The sequence below is a fragment of the Epinephelus moara genome, chromosome 21 (assembly GCF_006386435.1).
Source record: "Epinephelus moara isolate mb chromosome 21, YSFRI_EMoa_1.0, whole genome shotgun sequence".
Classification (NCBI taxonomy): Eukaryota; Metazoa; Chordata; class Actinopteri; order Perciformes; family Serranidae; genus Epinephelus; species Epinephelus moara.
In genome coordinates this window covers 31,447,033-31,469,388 of record NC_065526.1, presented here as the reverse complement: position 1 = coordinate 31,469,388, position 22,356 = coordinate 31,447,033, and the positions used below count along the sequence as shown (strand labels likewise).

Genomic DNA, 22,356 nt, shown 5'->3' with positions numbered 1-22,356 from the left:
GCTGCATCAGAGCAGAAGAGCACGTTTTAAAATACATTTATTTTATCAATTAGTTATTAACTTTTACTATTTTTAGCAACTTGCCCGATCGGGCAAGTGAGTTGTTAGTTTACATGCCCGACCGTGAGTTTTACTTGCCCCGGGCAATCGGGCAATCCTTATTGTTGAGCCCTGTAGTTTAATGTCTACTTTTATGTCTAGTTTTAAATCTAATAATATATTGTATAACACTGCAAAGCCCACTTATCTCTCATTCAAGTACAAAACTGCAAACAACAAAAACTGAATAAATATAGGCAAAAAAAATCTAAGATAGTGTATATTCACAAATTTTAAAAATAAATTCTATTCTGGAAAAGATGTTATAAGTTAATTATAGAAATACTTCAATACAAATCATTAATAATCAATTTTGTTGGCAGCTGTAGATTTTTCTAATAGTTGAAATCCAGTTTTAGATAATAAGCTGACATAAGCCACGTGTTATATACAGCTGTTGTATTTACCTGGCCCTCTCTTGTCCCAGCCACACACCATGGTTCCCATGCTGAGTCCCATGCCCTTGTACTGGTACACCATGTTCGCAAGCAGTTTGGAGGCTGCTGCCACTGAGATGCGCTCCTTGTTGCGGAGTTCGTAGATGCGGCACTGGCGAGCCAGCAGGCGCTCCCAGAAGCTACAATCTGCAGCTCCTCCAGCCATGGTACCCAGCAGGTAGGGGTTGATCTCAATCACCTTCTTTACTGTCTGCGAGGCAATGTAGGAGCCTGCTGTGGCCCTGGAGTCCACCGCTACAATAACACCATGCTGGAACTGAGAGAGGCAACAGCAGGGGGGATGCCATTAGTAAGCACAGTACAGCAGGAGGGGAACACACACACACAGCAGTCACTTATGGCTCAGTAATCAGTATGTGCAGTTTAATTACCTATTAGCTAACTCGTATTTGTGTGTAGATAAAGCAGAAATCTGCTGCTGCTCTACACCTGTCAGAGAGGTGCAATATATGGCTCAGCTCTGCCAGAAAGCTGCTGGATAAAAGTGAAGACCTTTGCTCTTCCCCACAAAATCCTCTTTCACTGAAGTGTCAGTCACAACAGCCGTATAATACTAAAGTGAAGACAACAGATTTGGCCAGTCAGAGGGAGACGACTTCTGGGGAGGTTTTCATCTACCACCTCCCCTCCACACTCAGGGATTAAGGGATAAAGTTGGCGTTATTCTATCTTTTCTTTTTATCAACAAATCCCCTGAAGAGACCAAAACCAACTGCAGGGATGTTGTTCAGTATTTACACTGTTCTGCTTGTTTGACAGTGTGAGGGTAAAAAGCCTGCAGTTTTCATCATAATGAAAATATGTCAACCAAATGCAATAGTATGGCTCTTTTATGTGTTTTTAATAGTTTTTGGACAACAATGGCATTTTGTGGCACAGAGGCAGAGCCTATATCAGGCTATTATCTTTTTAGTCCCATGAATTCATTGTTAGGTTTAGAGTTTTAACAGGATTTGCTGATAATTACAATTCAACAGTATCCCCCTATCCATTCAGTGGAATGTAAATGGACCTACTTTAGTCATCTTTTACGCCTAGTTTAAATCTTCGAATCACAAAGACTACCTGAACTTTTTAGATACCCCATTCCCTCTTTTGTTGACATTATTAATTTTGCTTTAGGGAGCTCCTACTTTGTTCTTTACTCTTACAGTGTTCATCTTTCTTTCCTTTCTGTTGTGAGATAAATTTGTGGTGTGTTACTGTTACATGACTCATCAACTTTAAAAGGCCAATATACCTATATTTTCATATGTCTTATGTTTGACCTTTTCTAGGGAGGCCACAACTTTACGTCTGGTTCTGAAACAATACTTAGACAATCTGGTATGGAAACTCACAGTTCTCATCTACAAGACAGTACAATTAACTGAAGAAATATATACATTTGAAAAAATACGTCCTTCCTACCAGAGATGTTCTAAAAACCAACCAGGACATAACATCACTGAATACATTAACTTACATTTTTAAATTTTGATCCTCTGATGTACAGTTAAATGTCTTTTTATGGGCATAAATAATATTGTATTTGGGTTGAAAGAGCCCAAATGGCAAATCTAAAGAGCAAGGCGAATAGACAACTGTGTTTAAATGTCCAAGACCTTTTTTCTTCCATGTAAGTGATATGTTTGAATTTGACAGATAAATAAATGACTTAATACAGACAATAAATACTTTAAGATAGCTCTTTATTGTATTTGGCTTCTATTCCATAATGCAAATAAGCACCTATACTATTAGAAACAAACAAGCTGATACAACATTATGGAAAGTGCAAATTCAGGTCATCTTCATTTTATTGTGTTGAGCAATGACTAAACAGCATACACATAGACCTACGTGATTTGTGAGTTATCTAATTACGCCAAACAAAAGTCACATGTGGATAATGCACAAGTACAGAGCTGTCACCTTGTTTCCCATTCATGCAGGTGCATTTAAGGCATAACGTTAACTGCTGTTAGTATTAACTTGTGACACCTAACTCTGCGGTAAATAACGTTACTGTCGTGGCTGTCAAAACCGCACGGGTATGACCAGCTCGGGTTCTCCCATTTGCTTTGAAGGCAGACATGTTTAACACAAATCCTCATAAAGCCAACGTTGTGTGGACATCTGCAATGAGAAAGCGGTTTGTAGCCATGCTAGCATGCTAACGTTCGAGATGTAGCATTTTGTGAGCCCTCCAACATGGTGTATAGGGTCTGAATAATTCAGCAAACGTCTATTGTGACAACTAATCAATTAGTTACAGTTTTACAGTAAAAGCAGCCACAGTTAGATACTAATTTACTTACTTTGAATGCTAAGGTGGTGGTCCCGTGCAGGAACTCTATTTTCCTTTCGACGTCATCCTCGTCCACGGCACACAGCGGGTTTTTGACGGAAAAACTAAGACCGTCTCCCGGCGTAGCGTCAAATCCCAGACTGCTCTGTCCACAACCAAAGCCATTTGGTTGACAATTATCAAATGAAAAATTCGCACAATCACTGTTCAACACACTAGCAAGAGCCATCTTTGAAACTCTCTGATGAGCAAGCTACTTCCGGCGGATTAGGGTACGAAAATTTATTGAGTCATGCTGGAATAATCACACAGCGCCCCCTGTGTTTGTGGCGGACTGTGGATTTACTACTGTAAAGGTAAAAATAGGCTGTGTAAACTCTGTGACCTAGGCAAACAAAAACATTTCAAGGCTACAGCAATTAAATAATTCTTGCTATGCTAGAGTACATGAATTATTAATTCAATATTTATTCTAGCTAACTGACAATAGTGCATAAACTCTTAAGAGGGTCACTGACACTAAAGGTAAGCCCCCGCGTGAGTTCCCACTTTTTTGCTTCATCCTGAAGCATCTTTTGCGGCCACTCTTTTTCTTTCCTTCACTATCTTCACCCTCCTCTCCATCTCTCTATAATATTCCTCTTTCAAGTCCTCTCTCTTTCTTTGGCTCCATCCCTGGGCTGTGATGTGGAAGAGGTCCACATTGTTTCCTGAGTAGGCGTCCCTGTGAGTGGCTCTGAACACTGCTTCTCTTGCCAAGGAGATGGCCTCTTCTTTACTCAAGCTCCAACTCAGCCCTCCATCCAGGACTCCATAAGCATAGGGAGAGCCTGAGCCCACAGAAAAGATGTCCCCCTGCAATCGGGCTCCATCACTGCACACATATATCAGCTTTGGGCCATTGTTTGGGGATGCAGAATGTTCCATCGTGGTAACATCTTGACTACTAGCAACAGCTGAGGAACTGTCATCACTAATTAAGGATGAGTCTTCTGACCTTTTTGTGCACTCAGTGTTATCTGCTTCCTTATCCCAGCCACAAAGTGTAAGAGCCACACATACATCAGTCCCTTTAAAGGGGTGCAGCATAAATGAAAGGAGCTTGGCAGTGCCACGTATTGACAGGCAACGTTTGTGACGCAGTTGGTAGAGTCTGATCTCTCTGGCCAGAATTCGCTCCCACAGCATGCAGTCTGCGCCGCTACCAGAGGAGGTGACGACTAAATGGGAGTGAATAGGAGTAATCTTGTGAACAGCTGGACAGGCAACAAGCCCCCCAGCACTGGCACGTGTATCTGCAGCTGCAATGACCCCACCTTGGAAGATGAAACCCAAGGTCGTTGTTCCATGAGACAGAGGGAAAGGCCTGCGGACTGTCTTTGAATGTTTAGCTGGGGGGAAAGGGATTGGCCATCTGTGGTTGTAAGGAGTAGAGTATGGCAAAGTTGGTATGGAGAATTGCAGAGTGATCCCACTGTTTCTCTCAGCTTTCTGTAGTCGCTCCAATTCAAAGTTGTAATAGTCAGTCATATGAAAAGATGAGGGTGCATCTTCAAAATGAGAGTCAGGAAACCACTTGTGATGCACAGGAGTGTGTTTGAAGCCACAGATATCTTCCAAAGCCATAACTGTGTAATGAAGCAGATACGGATAGATTCCTCTCCCAGAAATGAGCAGGCAAGAAGTACTCCTTAAACACAGATTATACCAGAGATCATCCTTAGAAAAACCTGTCAAAGTCACAAACCTTGTAAATCCCTCTGCATTTGGAAATGATGACCGCTGCCACCTAGTCTTTCTTCATCTATTCTAAAAGACCAACCTTCTACCCTTATATAGCCCTCCCAAATATGACACCTTGCACACACACACAACCACACGTATAGACCTATGATCAAAACCATTCGAGCCGATGTAAGCGATATTTTATCCTACCCTCTGTGAAAGTAATATCCAGAGAAGCCCTTTTCTGCAAACCCTATGTTTGATGAGTGACAGAGTCATCTAGCTAGTTTTGTGCAGGTTCATACATATCTTTTTTATTATCATTTTCAGTTTGTTGTTTAAAAAAGGCACCAACCAACATCAGCAGGATCTTATGACAAACCTGCTTTCCATCCTGTAGCTGTGTCTAAAATGGCCCAGAGACACGCTACAGCAACAACAACATGAGTAATGTTTTTGCACAAGTCTTAAACTTGGAAACTTTCTCAAATGACATATGGACTCCACATGGGTAATAGCGAGGATGCCTTTCTGGTTAATAACATTCATATACTTGAGAAGTTCTATTTACACAACTCCAAGTAAGTGAAACCTAAGTTTAGTGTGTTCCATAAAGAGTTACCTTTTTATTTCACAGTCCTTAAATTCACTAAAAATATAAACACAATGAAACTTTTTAGCATAACTAGCAAAACCTTCTATCCTTTAATTTATTTTTAGGCCTATTAGTCTTGTTATTTCTTTGTGTATTTTTTTTTTAATTATAGCCTTTTTTTGATATTTCAATATCTAATTTGATTTGTCCGTTTTTTTTCTGTCTCTTTTGTATGCACCTGATCCTAATGATGTAATGCACATATTTTAAAGCCATTTTGTGTACATGAGAAATTTTTCAATAAAAAAGAAAGAAAAAAACATTAGCTAGTTATAAAGGAACTTAAGTAATAATTCTGATGGGACATAACAAGAGTATAACAAATTATATTCTTTTTCTAACAGTACATTTTATTTTCATGGCTTTTACTTTAATTTATTTAACAGTATAAAAATGACTTGCAAAACATTTCTGAAGAAAGACTTTTAAAATGACATCAAAGCTTTGACATGAAAACATCAACTGTTCAGATCAATATTCATTAACTAAAGACTCTGGATGCACAGTTATCGCGGGATTTTACGAGACATGTAACTGAAGTACGAGAAAAGCCATTTTGGATCAACATCCTCAGGCTTTCAAATGAGCCAGCGCATCCTTGCAGATCCAAGATGGCGTCAGTTTCCACAGCTACGGCACGGTTCCAGTCATTCCATTCAGTCGGCTAAAATCATGGCGTCCGGCAGTACGGGGAGCAGGGTGTCCTGCGGGAGAGATTTGAATTGTGTGCCGGAGGTCGCGGACACTTTAGCTGCGGTCGCCAAACTTGGGTGAGGAGAGTGTTTCACTCCGCGAGTTCTTTTAAGTAAAAGTGAGCTTTTTGGAGGGACGCGCTGGTCTGTTAGCATAATGTCAGTGCGTGATGCTTGCTAAGCTAGCCGGTGAATTACCAGCACGTGCCCAATCACAATGATGCTTGATAATAGAGTGAAGTGTTAATTACACTAATGTAGACTATTCAGTTAGCATTGTGAGAACTAGCTGGGGAATAATAACTTAACAGTCTCGCGCTTCACCTCTTCGTGACCTTAACAATGATATTGATGTTAACGCGATGTGCTTTCTTTCTCTTGTGTCCAGATTTGACTTCCTCTGCATGCCCCTGTTCCACCCGAGGTTCAAGAGAGAGTTTGAGTTGGAACCCGCGAAAACCCGACCCGGTGCCCATACCCGATCAGACCTGCTGCTCTGTGGAAGAGGTTTGTCCTTCTGCCCTCCTATCTTCTATAATGTCAGGCGTTCGTATTCATTATCTTACTTGTGTCAGTAAATAAGAGGCCGAGTTATACCACTGTGTACTATAAGAGGCCCTTGATGGATGGATTGATGGGTGATTATGATGGTGGAAACAGGGGTTCAATGTCTGACTCTGGGAATTTTAGAAAACGGGAACCACAGAGCTAGAAAATGTAATCATATGAATACACGATTAAAGTTTCACGGAGCAGACCAGGTATATAGTATTACAAACACTCCTAGAAGAAATAACATTGTAAGAGCTCGTGGAGACATAACTTAAGATGCAGATATCAAACATAATTTTAGTGAATTGTTAATTGTTAATGTATAACTTGGCTGCTGCAACATTGTTTTTTCCCATTGGTCTTTCTGTTGTAGCAACACTAATGAAAAGGATTGTCATGTCAGAGTTGGGGTACAGTTAAAATATTAGCTTCATGGGGCCAGTAAAATTGATAATGTTGTAGTGGAGATCTTAGATGAATCAAAGGATCGATATGAAACTATAATAAGCCAGGTGATGTTTTTTTTAAACTAGCTGTTGTGTTTTTCCTAGATTGGAATACTCTTATCGTTGGAAAGCTCTCTCCATGGATCGACGCAGATGCAGAAATCGAGACAGAGCGCAGAAACTCAGAGGCTGTAAGTTCCTCAACTTGGACAATTTCCTTGATGTGCTTGTGGATGTTGATGCTAAAAATGGTTCTTTGATGTCAAGATTTTATGGCATGAGTGAATTTATCTTGTCCAGTCTGTCAGCCCTAATCTGTCTCCTTGTTTCATACCGTCATGCTCTCGTCATTTTTTTTCCTATTTTTCTCGTCAGGCTCTGGCACAGGAGTTAAACTTCTCAGCCTACCTGGGTCTGCCTGTCTTCATGATCCCTCTAAGAGGCTCTAACTGTGCCAATCTAGCCCGTCTGCTGCTAAACCACATCCACACTGGACACCACACCTCAAATGTAAGACACAGCATTGACAACCCCAACATAACAGTGTTGATGTCTTTTTATATAGCAGAGACGTCAGATAGACAGTTGAATTTATCAGCTAACTGATGTTGTCCTTTGACTAGTTCTGGATTCGTGTCCCGCTGATGGCATCAGAGGACACACGGGAAGATCTGATTGAGAATGAACCGAGTACTTGCATTGATGACACAAGTGTTGATGAGAAGACCTGGAGCTGGTTAGTTTCATGCCACTCCACTTCCTGAGCAGTCGGGTGTTGTCTGCATGCTAAAATAGCTGTCATTGATTTCCTTTAAAATCGTGACTCACTTTGTTTACTTGTCTCTGCTCCTTTTAGGTGGCACTCATTTAGAACCCTTTGTGATTACAACAAGAGGATTTGTCTTGGTGAGAGAGCACACTGTGAAGCAACAGCCTGGGGCAAAGTCAGTGCATTAAAAAATAATCATGGTCCTGTCTGCAACTGAAAATGCACTTCTTTTTGTATTCCTGAAGCTATTGAACTTGGAGCGGACATGCCGTCAGAGGCAGTGATTGATAAGTGGCTCGGGGAACCTGTCAAAGCAGCCATACTTCCCACCAGCATCTTCCTAACGAACAAGAAGGGCTTCCCTGTTCTGTCAAAAGCCCATCAGCGAATAATCTTCAGCCTTTTCAAGGTATAATTCCACAGATTCAACTGAAATTAATCACCAGCCAAATGCAGAAGTGTTGTTTTTAATTAAAAAATTAAAACTTTCATTTCATTTCTTAGTTGGAGGCCCAGTTCATCTTCACAGGCACCAGTCGCCACACTGAGAAGGACTTTCGCTCCTACCTGCAGTACCTTGAATACCTCAACCAGAACCGACCTGCACCCAATGCCTACGAGCTCTTCGCAAAGGGCTATGAAGACTACTTGCAGTCTCCCCTCCAGGTAAGGACGTGCTGTTTTGTTTTCAAGTATTTGGGGAAAAAAATTGTTAACCTTTTTGATGATGAAAACTGAAGGTATATTATTTTCCTCCCTTTAGCCACTCATGGACAACCTGGAGTCTCAGACTTATGAGGTGTTTGAGAAGGATCCGATTAAATATTCCCAGTACCAAATGGTAAGACCTGAAATTCAGCCGTTAAATCACACACATCTACTACACTGTATCTGTTGTGAATTTGTAAACAACATTTACACTGTGGGCATGTTAAGTCTTAAAGATGCAGGCTCCTTGTGTAGCCTCCTGAAAAGTGTCTTTGTTTACAGAGGAATGAAATTTTATAAAATCAATTTGTGTGTCTGCACCTTACATGGCAACTTAAAGTTGATGTTTTGTAACATTAACTATTAAAAGCTGCAGCACCTTACATTGCTTTATATGTGTGCGGTCGTGTCCTGAAATTCAGGCCCCGGGACCCAGTGGTTTGATAACACATTTAAGGCAAAAAAAATGGAAGCATAGTTACAGTAGTTATCTTATCCATTCTTACACCAACCTTACTCAAAGAAAATATTTCATTTCAATAAAAAAATATTTCATTCGTTCCCCTCTCAGTGTTTGCATTAGTAACTAATGGGAGCCTGTATGCACAAGTGATACTGTCACTTGTGTAGCACTCTCACACCACTGACATGTCTGTTTTTCTGTGAAGTTAGGGTGAGACAAGACCCACAACATATTGATTCTTCTGCTTTGTCCTTGTGTCCACAGGCTGTATATAAATGTCTGCTTGACAGAGTTCCAGAGGAGCAGAAAGACACAAACGTTCAGTGAGTATCCGTACCCAAATCTGTGTATAAACAACAAGAAGATAGAGTTTAAATTCTTTAATTGCTGTTTGTGTGGATTTTGACTCATACCTTTAGATTAAATTTTGCAATCAACACACTCCTCCCCAGACAAAGCTTTATATCATTCCTCTAGTAGCTTAACAGGGTAACATATTGGAGAAAATAATGACAGTGAACTCCAGTGGTGAGATGAGTCATGAAGCAGTGCTTGCAGCAACCTCAAAAATGTTATTGTCCTTTCTCATAGGGTGTTGATGGTGTTGGGAGCAGGTCGGGGTCCCCTGGTCAATGCATCCCTGCGTGCTGCCAGCCAGGCAGACAGGAAGCTGAAGGTGTATGCTGTGGAGAAAAATCCTAATGCTGTAATCACGTGAGTAGAATATATTTCAAAGCTCATGTCAGTGGGGGAAAATATTTATAGGTGAACTTTTGCCTTTGCAGTTTAACTTTCATCATCTAGGATATTTCTTGTCTTATTGTAAACCAATTTGTAGAGCCTAGAAATTTTAAATGCTGGTGGTATTGATTTCATGCACAAACATTTTAACTGGTCCCTATCTGTTCAGGCTGGAGAATTGGCGCTTTGAGGAGTGGGGCGATCAGGTAACAGTGGTGTCATGTGACATGCGGGATTGGGCAGCACCTGAGAAAGCCGACATCATCGTCAGCGAGCTGCTGGGATCGTTTGGCGACAATGAACTTTCTCCTGAGTGCTTAGATGGAGCGCAGCACTTTCTCAAAGGTATGTTAGTGTTGTGGTTAAAGTGAACTGTCTTGGTTGCTCCATTTTATCATCAACTACATATGTAGACACTGTAGATAAAAGGGTCATTGAATGCAGAGCACCTTCAGCTGTTTACCACAACTAACATGAGGAAGGCATTTGTCATCCTCCATTACCTTCCATGCTTCCTCGCATCTCAAATCACTTTCTCTTTGCCCCTTTTCACGCTCAGATGACGGAGTGAGCATCCCCTGTTCCTACACATCCTTTCTGGCCCCCCTGTCCTCCTCCAAGCTTTACAACGAAGTACGGGGCTGCAGGGAACGTGACAAGGACCCAGAGTGCCATTTTGAGACGCCCTACGTAGTGCGGCTCCATAACTTCCACCAGTTGGCTGAGCCCAAACCGTGCTTCACCTTCAAACACCCCACGACAGGTAGACACAAGAACACTAAACTCATACTGTACGCCAAGTTACAAGTGTACTACACACTTTGATATGATGGGGTTTTGTTTTTTGGATATGTTGACCACCCATTCTTTCTTCTTTTCAGATATGAACAACAACCGGTATCAGTGCCTCAAATTCTCAGTGGGTTGTAACTCGGTGCTCCATGGTTTTGCTGGCTACTTTGAGACCACGCTGTACAAAGATGTCACACTCAGTAAGTAACCTTTATAAAAAGGAAGTCACGTTGTGTTAAGATTAGATTTGAATATTTTTGTTTATATTGTGTTTGTTTGTGGCAGGTATAAAACCAGATACACATTCACCTGGAATGTTCTCCTGGTTCCCCATCCTGTTCCCCCTCAAAGTAAGTTATACAATCAGTGCTCATAAAATTCTTTGGTCTTCTGCATTTAAAGGGGATCTATTGTGCTTATTTTCAGATTCATACTTGTATTTTGGGTTTCTGCTTGAACATTTTTATATGTTTAATGGTCAAATAAAACACTATTTCTCTCATACTGTCTGTGCTGGAACACCTGTATTCCCCCTGTCTTTGAGATGCTCCGTTTTTAGTATGCATCATTGCATTCGCATATTAATCCTAACTTCTACTTCAAATTTTTCCTCCCTACAGCAACCTATCTCCATATGCCGAGATGATGATGTCACAGTGCGATTTTGGCGCTGCAACAACGGGAAGAAGGTGTGGTACGAATGGGCCGTGACCGAGCCCTCCTCCTCTGCCATTCACAATCCAGCAGGGCGCTCCTACACCATTGGCCTGTGAAGATGATGCATCAGCACGTCCGTCTACAGGCATACACACACGTTTCTGTTAGACTTGGTGGCAGTTAAAGTGAAGGTTGTCCTGGTTCTTCGGGCGTACACACACGTTTCTGTTAAAGTTGGTGGCACTAAAAGTGAAGGTGTCTTGGTTCTTTTTATATATACAGTTAAAACCTGGACTTGTGGTGCAAAACTCCTATGTGCGGTCGGGGTTTTAAAATTACCAGTGGTGGGCACTTTTAGCCAGCTATGAAGAAGCTGATTGGATAAACCAGATTTTTCAGTTTGTGTTTTTGAAGTCTGTTTTCAGCAGGCATGGACTATCACCTGTACACAAAGTGTATTATTGCTGTGAGATTGTCTCCTTCAGATTAGGTCAAACACCTCGCCACTGGTTTATTTTTTAATGTCGTCTCTTCCCCCTACTGTTCTGAACAGGTGTTGCAGACATACATACTCAATCCAACAGGACCTTTGCCTTATCAAACACATTCCATCCCAATACTTAGATGCTGATGAAATACCCTTCTCCTCTACACAAGAGGGGCAGAGGAAGGTTACACTATTCAGGTCACACACCGTATTGTTTGGGGGCCGTCTGTTCATACCGTTTGTTATTTTGTTTATGTATGTTTGAACCATGTCAATAAAAACAACACTGTAATGTTCTTCATTTGCTTGGCACTTTTCCCACAATGCACTGCAAGTTTTTAGGATTTAAATGTTAATTCGTTTTAAATTCTTTTTGCATGACAGCAACAGCAGTGTTTTTAGTTTAAATGAGCTGGCCGTAAGGATGTGAGTTGTCCAACAGATGTCACCCTCAGATCACAATCCACAGGGCCACAACAAATGAATAATGGTAGTATTCTCAGCTCACCTTCACCTATTGTGTGCGATAGAGTTATAACTGGCAGGTGTACTCTTACTCTGCTGTGAATAGAAATGATCTCAGGAGCCTCATACCTCATTAGCACAGGAGCAGGGCTCCTGACTACTTACACATCAGAGACAATAATGCAGTGAACAAGTGTATTTCTGCATCAGCACGACTGTCAAGATTAATTTAACTCTCATAAACACAACAAAAGCACCTAAATATGCTCTTCAGTCACAGCTGACACTGATCCGGCTCAGTATGATGTGATGTCGGCATGAGCATTTCTGGAGCCTGACATACTCAACCTCCTTACACCCATCAATTCTAACTTGCACATTAGCCTAACATTACTTTGAGTCTGTGAATGGAAGCCTGCAAAGATGTCTGGTCTTGTCATGTTGCATACACTCATTTGATCATATTTTAGAAGTTGCAGTTACATACTTAACTGGGGTCAAAAGAGGATGTAAGTGGTGAAGCCAGCCTGATGAACTATAGATTGAAAGTGTAGACAGTAGACTCATCTATGTAAGATCATAGACCATGAAGCATAATTATTTAGCAGGCATGTACAATGACAAGATTACACTTATGAATTTCTTACATGCTGTAACTTCAAAACTGGTGGTTAGTCATCTTTAATGTTCATATGAGCAACTAAGGGTAATACCAATACTTATTTTGTTCACCCTTATTTGAAATATGCTGTACTATGGATATGCCTTAAAAATATATAAAAATGGGCAATAAAATTTTTATCAAGTGTTGCATTTAAGCCAGTCTCTAAGGATGTCCGGAGTGTGTCTTCAGGTTGTGTATATTGTCAATGGGGAGAAAAGGAGCTCAGGGTCCTCACAACAGAGGGCGGGGCGTGAGACGTGTTGACAGTTTGGGCCGCGCTGATTGGCTGAAAATAACAAGGTTTTCTATTTATCGAGGCTGTCAGCTGGAGGTCTTTTGTTATCACCGCCACCCGCGACGCGAATTTGTGCTGAATATGAAGTCCGTCACTTAACAGGGAGCTTTCTTTCAGGGGGTTTTCAAGTCACCGCAGCTGCCGGAAAGGTGGGTCCTCCTCCCTTTTTAGCTGTTGCTCGAGGTTTATACGACAAAACAAAGAGCATGAAGTTAGTGCTGATGAGTTAATTGCCAATTTCAACAGTCTTGTTGGTTACACAGGGAAAGAGACTTGGGTTGGTCCTGTCGCGAGACGTGAATTTGAACCTTAATATCTCAACATTTGTATGTACTTCTATAAACTAACGTTACATGTGTCGTTTTAATAAATAAGTATAAAAAAACTCATATCAATTCAAGGTTTGTTTGTTGTCACGAGTAGGTAACCTTCCGGACAGAGTGGCCGCCCGGGCCTTATATCATGCAGCACTCTGAATTATTAATGCTGGGACGTGGTGTCTAATTTTAGCACTACGTTACTGTAGCCAACAAAAGATGGAAACTGCCATCAGCATTTTTGATAAACAATGGGCCGTAGGAAAGTTTTTCAAACAATTCGGCCTTCATACTTTATTAATGTGTTGGTAGACTGAGTAGGAGGCGCTGCCCACAGAAGAGGGAGACAGGCTGGACAGGACCTCAGGATGACCGAGGGTCCGAGGAAGCGGAGCAGCAGCGGCGGGGGCAGTCAGTCGGAGACCCCACGCTCCCAGTCGGATGTGGGGAAAGATGCGGGAGGATCCGGGGTGGCTCTGAAAAAACAGATCGGCCTAGTCAGCGCCTGTGCTATTATAATAGGTATGTTCATCCATTTGGTGTTTCCTTCACACATAATAATGCATATTAAGCTTCAATCACATTTTAGAATTAAGGATATAATAGTGGAGTTGATTATTGTAGATTATGTATCATCATACTATCATGCTTTATTGTCATAAGTAGGCTATGTTTTGGGCTTAAATAATTGGCTGAGGGTGAGTTCAAAATGACTTTGCCTTCCCCTTCATTCTTTAAAGGCCTCTGTCAACAACAAATAAGTTATCATTGGTCCAAATGAGTGATTTCTGACACAAACAAGCTGTCAAATATAACCTCAGTAAAACAAATTTTAGGATTGCTGTGGTTTTGATTATTTGGTTTTACTTGGGATTCATTACAGGTATTTTACAGCTTGTCTGTGTCACAAACCCCTCATATGTGTAGTGAGGTCTAATTTCATGTCCCAGCCACCAAAGTAATATTTTCTCATGCTGAAAGTATTTTCATGGAGCCATCTTCCTTTATAGGCTATTAGTAAAGAAATTGTAACACCATCGAGCTGCACTGACTCAAGAAATACAACCATTCACATTGTTCTCTAAGTGGTTGAGCCTTTATGACTGGAATCTCCCCCTCATTGTCTCCACTGTGATTAGCCTACTGGGCCTCCTCAGTGCACGCCCAGCATCGTACATCTTGCACATGCTCTTTCATCGTCACTGTCATGTTTCCAGGGAGCTGTTGGCTGCCATGAAACCTGCAGTCTCTGCCTACATGCAGAGAAAAAAAAAACGTCAATAAAAAGCAATTCCACTAATGAATGTGTCCACCATTGTTGAGACTGCATTTACCATTGTCGTCTTAAGCATGGTTGGAGTGTGGTTGCTGTACCTCTGACAGGAAGTAGCTGTGCCCTCATTTTGAAGAACAGGATGTTCAAATGTATTTATTGTTAGTGAAATCAATATGATACTCACATTCAAAAAAGTTAAATTAACCAGATTTGATCAACAAAAAGAGAGCAAGAGTAATTTTAAGGCAGTCTTTCTTAATGTATCTAATCCATGCAACTATCACTGTTGGCCTTGCTTGATCAGACTTTTAAGTGCAGTCTTTGTCACCATTTATCAATAGCTTTTAGTCACAAGCTTAACAGCCCATACATCCAGCAAGTGATGACTGATGCTGTTTTGCTGTAACAGGTGTGCCATTTCATTGGAAGTGATGAGTACCTTGTTTCCATTCCATCATAGGCAGTGACATGAGTATACTACATCCTTCCACTCATTTTTATCAGCCACTGAATCTTTACAGTGAATGCTTTAAACAAAGTAACATACTTTATTTGGCTTCAGACTTTGTTGGTCACAAGTGTCACACAGAAGATATGAACTCACTCTGACATCTCCTCAGGCATTAACAGACACACAGCCTGTCCTCTAAAACAAAGACAATGTAAATATAATACAGAAAAAATAGGAGCAACACCAAAGATGCTAACAGTCTTTCTTGTGGTGTTGCTACCACTCTAAAAAAACCTCACACTACTTTTACCTACTTGTCAGATATCATAAGTAAAATACAAAATACAATTTGATTGCATAGACTACTTCAAGGTCAAGGAAAATGAATCCCAAACACACCCACAGTTTTCCCCGTGGGGCTGACCAGCAGTGAGCTTGTGGAATCATGGGAAACATGGGATACTGGTTTGGCGAGTCCATGTGCAGGCTAACACCGCTCAAAAAATTCATTGTGGCCCAGTGTGAAACCGTAACATGAGCCTGTGAGCCCACAAGGACTAAATGTTGTAAGCCCAAGTGTGGGCCATACACAGAAAATTCACTTGGAGATCCATGTGTGAACATGTACTGTGGGCCAGGGCTGGACTGAGCAGTGGTCCCAGCATGGGGAAACTATGATCCTCATGAACCCCACACGAGGCCTGAAGTAATTCAGTGTTGGAAAGAGACTTATCAGATGCAAAGCGTGAGCACTACAGGAAATGGGCCATCACGTAACAGGAAATTGTGTTTTTTCATTTACAGCCTGAAATCAGTTTGAAGCTTGTTTTCATCCTTTTTTTGTCCCACTGTTGATGAGCATATCTGCAGTGTTATGCTTATGTATACAGAAGATTTTCGACTTGTTTTATTGCATTCACATTATTTTTTCAAAAGGTAGCATCGATAAGCCAGAGCATCCAGCTTTGTTTTTTAATCTGTCCTCTCTGTTTGTTTGTTTGTTGTTTGACTAACTCAGGCAACATCATTGGATCGGGGATTTTTGTAAGTCCTAAGGGGGTCCTGGAGAATGCTAGCTCAGTGGGTGTGGCCATCATTGTATGGGTTACCACTGGAGTTATCACAGCCATTGGTGCTCTCTGCTATGCAGAGTTGGGCGTGACCATCCCGAAGTCAGGGGGAGACTACTCCTATGTCAAGGACATCTTTGGAGGACTGGCAGGGTGAGAACAAATGTTTGTCTGATTATCAGGCTAAGATGAAACCACCTAAGTGTACGATGTTAAAAACTCTGATTTTGGTGAGTCCAAGTGGAGGTATTAAAATATGGTAGGGTGGCCGCTACATTGGATCTGACATGAGGGCACTGAGTAAATGTCTGTCGACTGCACCAGTGTTAACTGAGATGGTTTTGTTTCATTTGAAAGATGCTAAATCTACATAATATTCTACACAAAGTGGTTTAAACAAATGTTTGCTGCAACACGGGTTCCTGTGTTAAAGTTTGTGTTCCAGTCCAGTGTGGTTCATGTAGTATTATTTGACAAGATGTGTAAAAGTGTTCTAGAAGAATAACATGGCAAGGTCATAGCGAGCCTTTTGTAATTAATGAGAATTTGCAGGAACCCCTCGCCCTGTTCCTCTTCCTCCACAACCATGCTCACCATACAGTATAATTAAAGCCTCTCCTAATGTAGTTTGTATTCCCAGCATCCCACAATGTCAGTGACCCAGTTCCACTCATTTGTCTTGTCTTTAACAACAATGCCCCAGTGCATTTCTATAATGCACTCAGCTAATACGCTTAATCTTTTTGTTTTCCATTACATTTTGCAGTAACGAGGGTTAACATGCTCGCATAGTGTTGTTTGTGTCCACAGTGTGTATGAACAGTGGTTGTGTGCAGTTGCTGGTGTGTGACACAAGTCCATTGACATGTCTCAGTAACCTCCTGCCTGTGTTGTCCCCCAGGTTTCTGCGTCTGTGGATTGCAGTGTTGGTTATCTACCCCACTAACCAGGCTGTGATTGCTCTCACCTTCTCTAACTACGTCCTGCAGCCCCTCTTCCCTTCCTGCCTCCCCCCAGAGAGTGGCTTATGCCTGCTGGCTGCTGTCTGCCTTTGTGAGTCATAAAATTAAACTGAAGATTAAATGGCTTTTGTTTGAGGCTAGTGCATTAACAGATACAGGTTATGATGCAGCATAGCAAAGCCTGTTTTGAAGGAACCGTTTCAGGCACGGTGAATTCATTTTGTCAAGACTCTTCTTTTCTTCTATTGTTTTTAAATGACATGTTAAAGAAAGATGCTCTGTCAAACAACTGTCAAAGAGCTTTGTCAAGTCTGAAAAAAAAACTCAAGTGAGATAATTTGAGTAATCTTGGACTTAGCTTGATGACAAGCTGGTACAAATTTTGAACAAAAAGCCTGTGTTGTAAACTACAATTCCTGGAAGATGCATTTAAGTTGTATTATGGGCAGTGCAAGTGATTGAGGCATACTAAGAACTAGAAATCAGGATATCTTTGCCCATGCTGCATTGAGTTTGACCATTTTCTTCAGTCATGCTAGTAGCATGGCTCTGGGGATGGTAATGTCAGTCAGTCATTGGTCAGTCAATCCATCTGTCAGTCAGTCCACCACCTTGGTCCAGACTGAAATTTCTCCAGAACTGTCTGATGGATTAAGATGATGTCATTCATGGTTCCCAAAAGATTATGGTGATTGGTGATCCTCTGACTTTTCCTGTAGCACCAACATGAGCTCCACATTGTGATTTTAGAATGATTTGGCATGCTAACTCACTAAACTAAGATGTTGGTGAAGATTCTCAGTCATCCAGGTCATGGTAAATCTAAGTGCTATATCGTAAACAACTGGACTTGCTTGAGTTTCTTACAGATGTTTCACCTCAACGACTCTGTCAGGGTTCACATCCACACAGGGTTTAAAACAAAGAGGCCTCTTGGATGAGCGTTGAAACATCTTCAAGAACTTAAGCAAGGCCAATTGCCTATGATATAGCACTTAGAATAAATTAAGATGTGTTAGCATTTAGCTCAGAGTTCCACTGTGCCTAAGCACAGCCTCACAGAGGTGCAAGCTTGGCTGTAGAAGACTTTTTTTAATCTGTCACTCACAAGTTCCTTACTTAATGGAAGTGCAATACTTCATTGAAAGAATCAGCCTTCGTGTGTATGTTACATCAGCAAGCAGAGTCACATTTACTAAACTGCAATGTACATATAATCCCCAATCCTCCTATAGACCAATATATTAAATTTGACAAACATAACATTTTAATGACTAAACTGCTTAGATCTCAAGTCTCATGAATATTTTATTTCTTTTTCCTTTAATTTTATCAGTGTTGTTTCTATGTTATTTATGTTAAGATAACGTGGAAAATATTTTTTTTAAAAAACCAACACAATGTGGAAGGGCTGTGGGTAAAATTTAACTCTAACTTCTAACCTTTCTCTTACTGTCTTTTTTAGTATTGTTGACATGGGTGAACTGCTACAGTGTGCGCTGGGCTACATGTGTCCAGGATGTCTTCACGGCTGGCAAACTTTTGGCCTTGGGTCTCATCATAATCATGGGTGTCGTCCAAATATGCAAAGGTAGTATTTGGTCTGTCAGTCTCTTTCACACAGACTACAGTTCTTTGAGCTTCTTGCTGTCCATGTCTCCAAAGAGTCACGTTCACAATCTTTTATTTCTTGATCCCTAACTTAAAATTCACTCAAGGCATGATGACAGAATGGGGTAAAACCCTTTTTTAAGGGGGCCTACTTTAGCTACCATCACAACATAGTCCCCCTGTGCCTCACAGGATTTATGATTTCAACATGAAAGGGGGATTACGTGATAGCTCTTTATCCCACTCATAATCCACACATACAAACATAGTAATTCATGTGACTTAGCCCCCTCATATCCCACTTTATGTGACATAGCAGCAGGAGACGCAGGAGATGCAGGCTAATTAATGTCTTCTTTGTCCAGACCTTGTGTTGTGTGTTGATTATTGCCCACCATATATGAGAAAAGTTGATAATATTAAATGGGCTAAATTCTAAAACTGTTAAAAATGGGAATTAATAGTCACGTTCATTAAGATGCTTGTATAGAAGTTGACTAAAACAATGTGTCTCTAGATTTCAACAAATTAAATACTTCATAAGACATTCTTAATGCTGCTGAGGTTAAAAAAAACACCCACCAGACTTCTCTGAATAGGAGTGTTTCATAAGCAGACAGATGTCTTTGTAGATGACATGTGTAGTAAACACCTTATTAAACTTCTTCATCTGTCATCAAAAAGCAGCTGTCTATAACATGGAGTAATCATAACAGAGACTGTGCATGCCCTTTTAAGATTGGATGTTGTGTGTAGTGCCCTCTGCTGCTCAGACTTGGGTAGTGAAAAGCAGCTCACATTAAGTTGGACCTCTTTTTAATGGAGTCTGACGTTTGCTTTTTGGTTCGCAGGTCACTATTACTGGTTGGAGCCAACACACGCCTTTGAGACCTTCCGAGACTACGATGTCGGTCTGATAGCGCTGTCCTTCTTACAAGGCTCCTTTGCTTACGGAGGCTGGAACTTCCTCAACTATGTCACTGAGGAGTTGGTTGACCCATACAGGTAATGTGAACATTTGCACAAACAACAAAACCCAAAAAAATAACATAATAAATGAAATGATTAAAAAAAGGATTGTGCTAGGGGGATTAAAAAACAATTCAATCAACAAAAGAAATAAAATATTGACAACTTAAGATTTTATTAATGAAGAAAGAGAAAAAAAATCTAAAAGGCTTTAGTGCAACATATAGAATGAAACTGTAAAAAGAAAAACTAATGTGCTAAGATCAACATAAACATGAGAAACATACGCATCGGGTCATCGGGTGGGAACCTCCTTTCACCAGTGTTTCGTCTAGTTGGTCCCACGACACCTCCAGGAGGCTAGACAGTGATCTCTGGCGTCCCAGAGACACTCCCTAATGCCAGGTCTCACTGCTCCCCACACCAACCCAATAACCTCCTTTACCTTACTTACACATGGCTTTCTCAGCTCAAACAGCACCGCCACCTTCAACCAAACCCAGGCTCCGTACATGCGAGCTCCAGGTAGAAGCAGTGCTGATACTACCTTTCCTAGCACATTCACCATACTCTATTTTACACGCTACATAGCATAACTACAATATAAGCTAAAGTTAAAAGAGATAAATAAACTTACAGGATCAGCAAACACACTCACCTTGCAGCATGGTCTCAAACAAAAGGCCCTGCGTTCCAATACCCATACTACCATACTATTTAGTATGCCAGAAAAAGAATTAGTGTGTCCCAATAAATAGTATGTCAGATGCAGTATGCCAAAAGTACCAGGATGTTCTACTACATCCGGCCATATTTCGCAGTATGCATGTCAGCATGCTTCTTTGGCCATTCTGACCCACAATCCTTTGCGCAGCGGAAGTTACGTCACACTTACAGAGCTGCGTGTACAACCAACGCCCACACTTCCTTTCATACATGCTTTATTTAATTTAAGATACTAAGACACTACATATTAGGACTGCAGTGATCTGATTATATACTGTCACACATCATACAGTTTTGCAAGAACACAGATACAGCATTCAACTTTATTGTGATCATAGTATAATCAATGTTAGGGTTCAACTATGACTACAATATAGAAGATTCTACCAGTATAGGCAGTGGTGTAAGTGTGGTATAAATAATGAATGAATATGACTAAATATGAATACACTATGGGCCAGGTATGAGCAGTATAGACTAGTAAATATATAAATAGTAAAAGTCAAATACATATTAAGTAATGTAGTAAGAATGTGCAAGTATGTTACACTACAAATAAAAGTAATGTGAATGTAAGGCTGCTTCACGTGCAGACAGAATATAGTGCCAGCAGCTGCATAGCTGTAAATATATTTAACAACAAACATCTGCCAGCAACAGAGAGCTGTGTGTGAAGGGGGTTAATAAGCCTACTGGTGACTAGTTCAATAGACAGGTCACTAATAATAGGCTTGGAACTGTTTACGTGAACATGTCAGTTTATTAGAAACAACAACATACATTATGACATAACAGCAACAGAGCTCTCCAGCACCTCCGACGGTATGCCTGATTCTGGCGAGCTCGACGAGAGGAGATTTGCTGCATCTCCAAAGTACAACAACACAAAATATTCAAATGTGGCGCTACGGACGGCGGCGGAAGTGAGCAAGAGGGTCGGAGTTCAGGGAGCGATGTGATGGCGCATGTAGTGTGTCCCAATAGTATGCATACTGCATGCATACTGCATGCATACTGCATACTACACTACATACTTTTTAAGGGCAGCTGCAGTACATACTAAAAGTATATAGTAGAAGTATGCGATTTGGAACGCAGGGTCGGATTCAAATAGGCCACTCCCACACTTAAATAACCTTCCTCTTCCTGGATTTCCTCCTGAGAGGAAGTGGATCTCTCCACCTGATCTCAAGGAGTTATGTACCCTGCTTAGTAGTTCCCCCTGCTGGCCCCCAACTGACATTATTTCTACGCTTCCAGATCCATTGGCTACACTTGACTGCTTCATCTGACATTTCCTTCACTGTCTTCCTCAAACTCTGTCCCCGCACTCCGAGTTCCCCAAGGAGCGAGACAGCTGATCTTGCTATGAATCCCCTACACCCCACTTCCACTGGACAAATCCTAGTCTTCCATCCTCGCTACTCAGCTTCCGCTCCTAAGTCTGCATATCTAAGCTTTTTTCTTTCATAGGCTTCTTCCACTGAGTCTTCCCAAGGAACTGTCAGCTCAATGAAATAAACTATCCGTTGACTCACTGACCACAACCCTAAGTCAGGCCTCTGCCTGGTACAAACTATTTCCTGGGGAACAACAAGCTTTCCCCCTAAATCTACTTGCATTTCCCAATCACAAGCACCTTCTAGGCGGCCACACCCTTGCCTCCTTACTAACTTATCCCTTCTGTATTTCTCTCCCTCACGGACAAACTGCATTACTAAACTCCTATCCTTAACACCTTCTGAATTCACCTGTCTTCGTTTCCCTTCGATGCCTGCAGCTAAACATTTAAACACCTGGTTATGTCGCCATGTATATCGGCCTTGTGACAAGCTAACTTTACAGCCTGACAAAATATGCTTTAAGGTTGCGATACCTGACCACAATGGGCATGATGGGTCCTCATTTACCCACAGTTTTAGGTTCTGGGGGGTTGGTAACACATCGTATGTAGCCCCTACCAGGAATCTAATACGATTCTCCTCCATACTCCACAGGTCCCTCCAACTAAGCTTC

At 41.2% G+C, this 22,356-nt stretch overlaps 4 protein-coding genes across 4 annotated transcripts in view; 2 read left to right on the top strand and 2 right to left on the bottom strand.

Annotated features, from left to right (window-relative positions):
• Positions 1–3,110, bottom strand: part of psmb5 (proteasome 20S subunit beta 5) — a 9,170-nt gene extending 6,060 nt beyond the window's left edge. Inside the window, exons 1-2 of the mRNA XM_050032892.1 lie at positions 2,858–3,110; positions 507–813 (exon numbers count right to left, since the gene is read on the bottom strand). Coding sequence (XP_049888849.1) covers positions 507–813; positions 2,858–3,076 — 526 coding nt within the window. The 5' untranslated portion in view covers positions 3,077–3,110. The remainder of the gene's footprint in view (positions 1–506; positions 814–2,857) is intronic.
• Positions 3,111–3,405: 295 nt separating this feature from the next.
• Positions 3,406–4,377, bottom strand: psmb11a (proteasome 20S subunit beta 11a). The gene is made up of 2 exons (XM_050032361.1): positions 3,874–4,377; positions 3,406–3,750 (listed from the first exon to the last, which is right to left on the bottom strand). Exons 1-2 carry the CDS (start codon positions 4,375–4,377, stop codon positions 3,406–3,408), a joined length of 849 nt encoding a protein of 282 aa, XP_049888318.1.
• Positions 4,378–5,844: 1,467 nt separating this feature from the next.
• prmt5 (protein arginine methyltransferase 5) lies at positions 5,845–11,830 on the top strand. Its single transcript, XM_050032378.1, has 16 exons — positions 5,845–5,997; positions 6,308–6,426; positions 7,023–7,108; positions 7,293–7,427; positions 7,541–7,653; positions 7,774–7,823; positions 7,932–8,095; positions 8,191–8,352; positions 8,450–8,527; positions 9,122–9,180; positions 9,449–9,571; positions 9,768–9,943; positions 10,158–10,361; positions 10,480–10,590; positions 10,676–10,740; positions 11,011–11,830. The coding sequence occupies exons 1-16, from the start codon at positions 5,900–5,902 to the stop codon at positions 11,161–11,163; spliced, it is 1,896 nt and encodes a 631-aa protein (XP_049888335.1). The 5' UTR covers positions 5,845–5,899; the 3' UTR covers positions 11,164–11,830.
• A 1,121-nt stretch (positions 11,831–12,951) lies between these two features.
• Positions 12,952–22,356, top strand: part of slc7a8b (solute carrier family 7 member 8b) — a 13,643-nt gene continuing 4,238 nt past the window's right edge. The window contains exons 1-6 of the mRNA XM_050032380.1: positions 12,952–13,107; positions 13,588–13,797; positions 16,021–16,225; positions 16,974–17,125; positions 18,500–18,625; positions 19,497–19,650. Of these exons, the coding sequence (XP_049888337.1) occupies positions 13,644–13,797; positions 16,021–16,225; positions 16,974–17,125; positions 18,500–18,625; positions 19,497–19,650 (791 nt within the window). The 5' untranslated portion in view covers positions 12,952–13,107; positions 13,588–13,643. The remainder of the gene's footprint in view (positions 13,108–13,587; positions 13,798–16,020; positions 16,226–16,973; positions 17,126–18,499; positions 18,626–19,496; positions 19,651–22,356) is intronic.

Coding starts and splice junctions, on each gene's coding strand:
- psmb11a (XM_050032361.1), bottom strand. CDS start 4,377: ATGACTGACTATTACAACTTTGAATTGGAGCGACTACAGAAAGCTGAG. Junction 3,751..3,873: donor CACTTTGTGGCTGGGATAAG/GAAGCAGATAAC, acceptor GCATCCCCAAAC/AATGGCCCAAAGCTGATATA.
- prmt5 (XM_050032378.1), top strand. CDS start 5,900: ATGGCGTCCGGCAGTACGGGGAGCAGGGTGTCCTGCGGGAGAGATTTG. Junction 7,109..7,292: donor AGCGCAGAAACTCAGAGGCT/GTAAGTTCCTCA, acceptor TTTTCTCGTCAG/GCTCTGGCACAGGAGTTAAA. Junction 8,353..8,449: donor ACTTGCAGTCTCCCCTCCAG/GTAAGGACGTGC, acceptor TCCTCCCTTTAG/CCACTCATGGACAACCTGGA.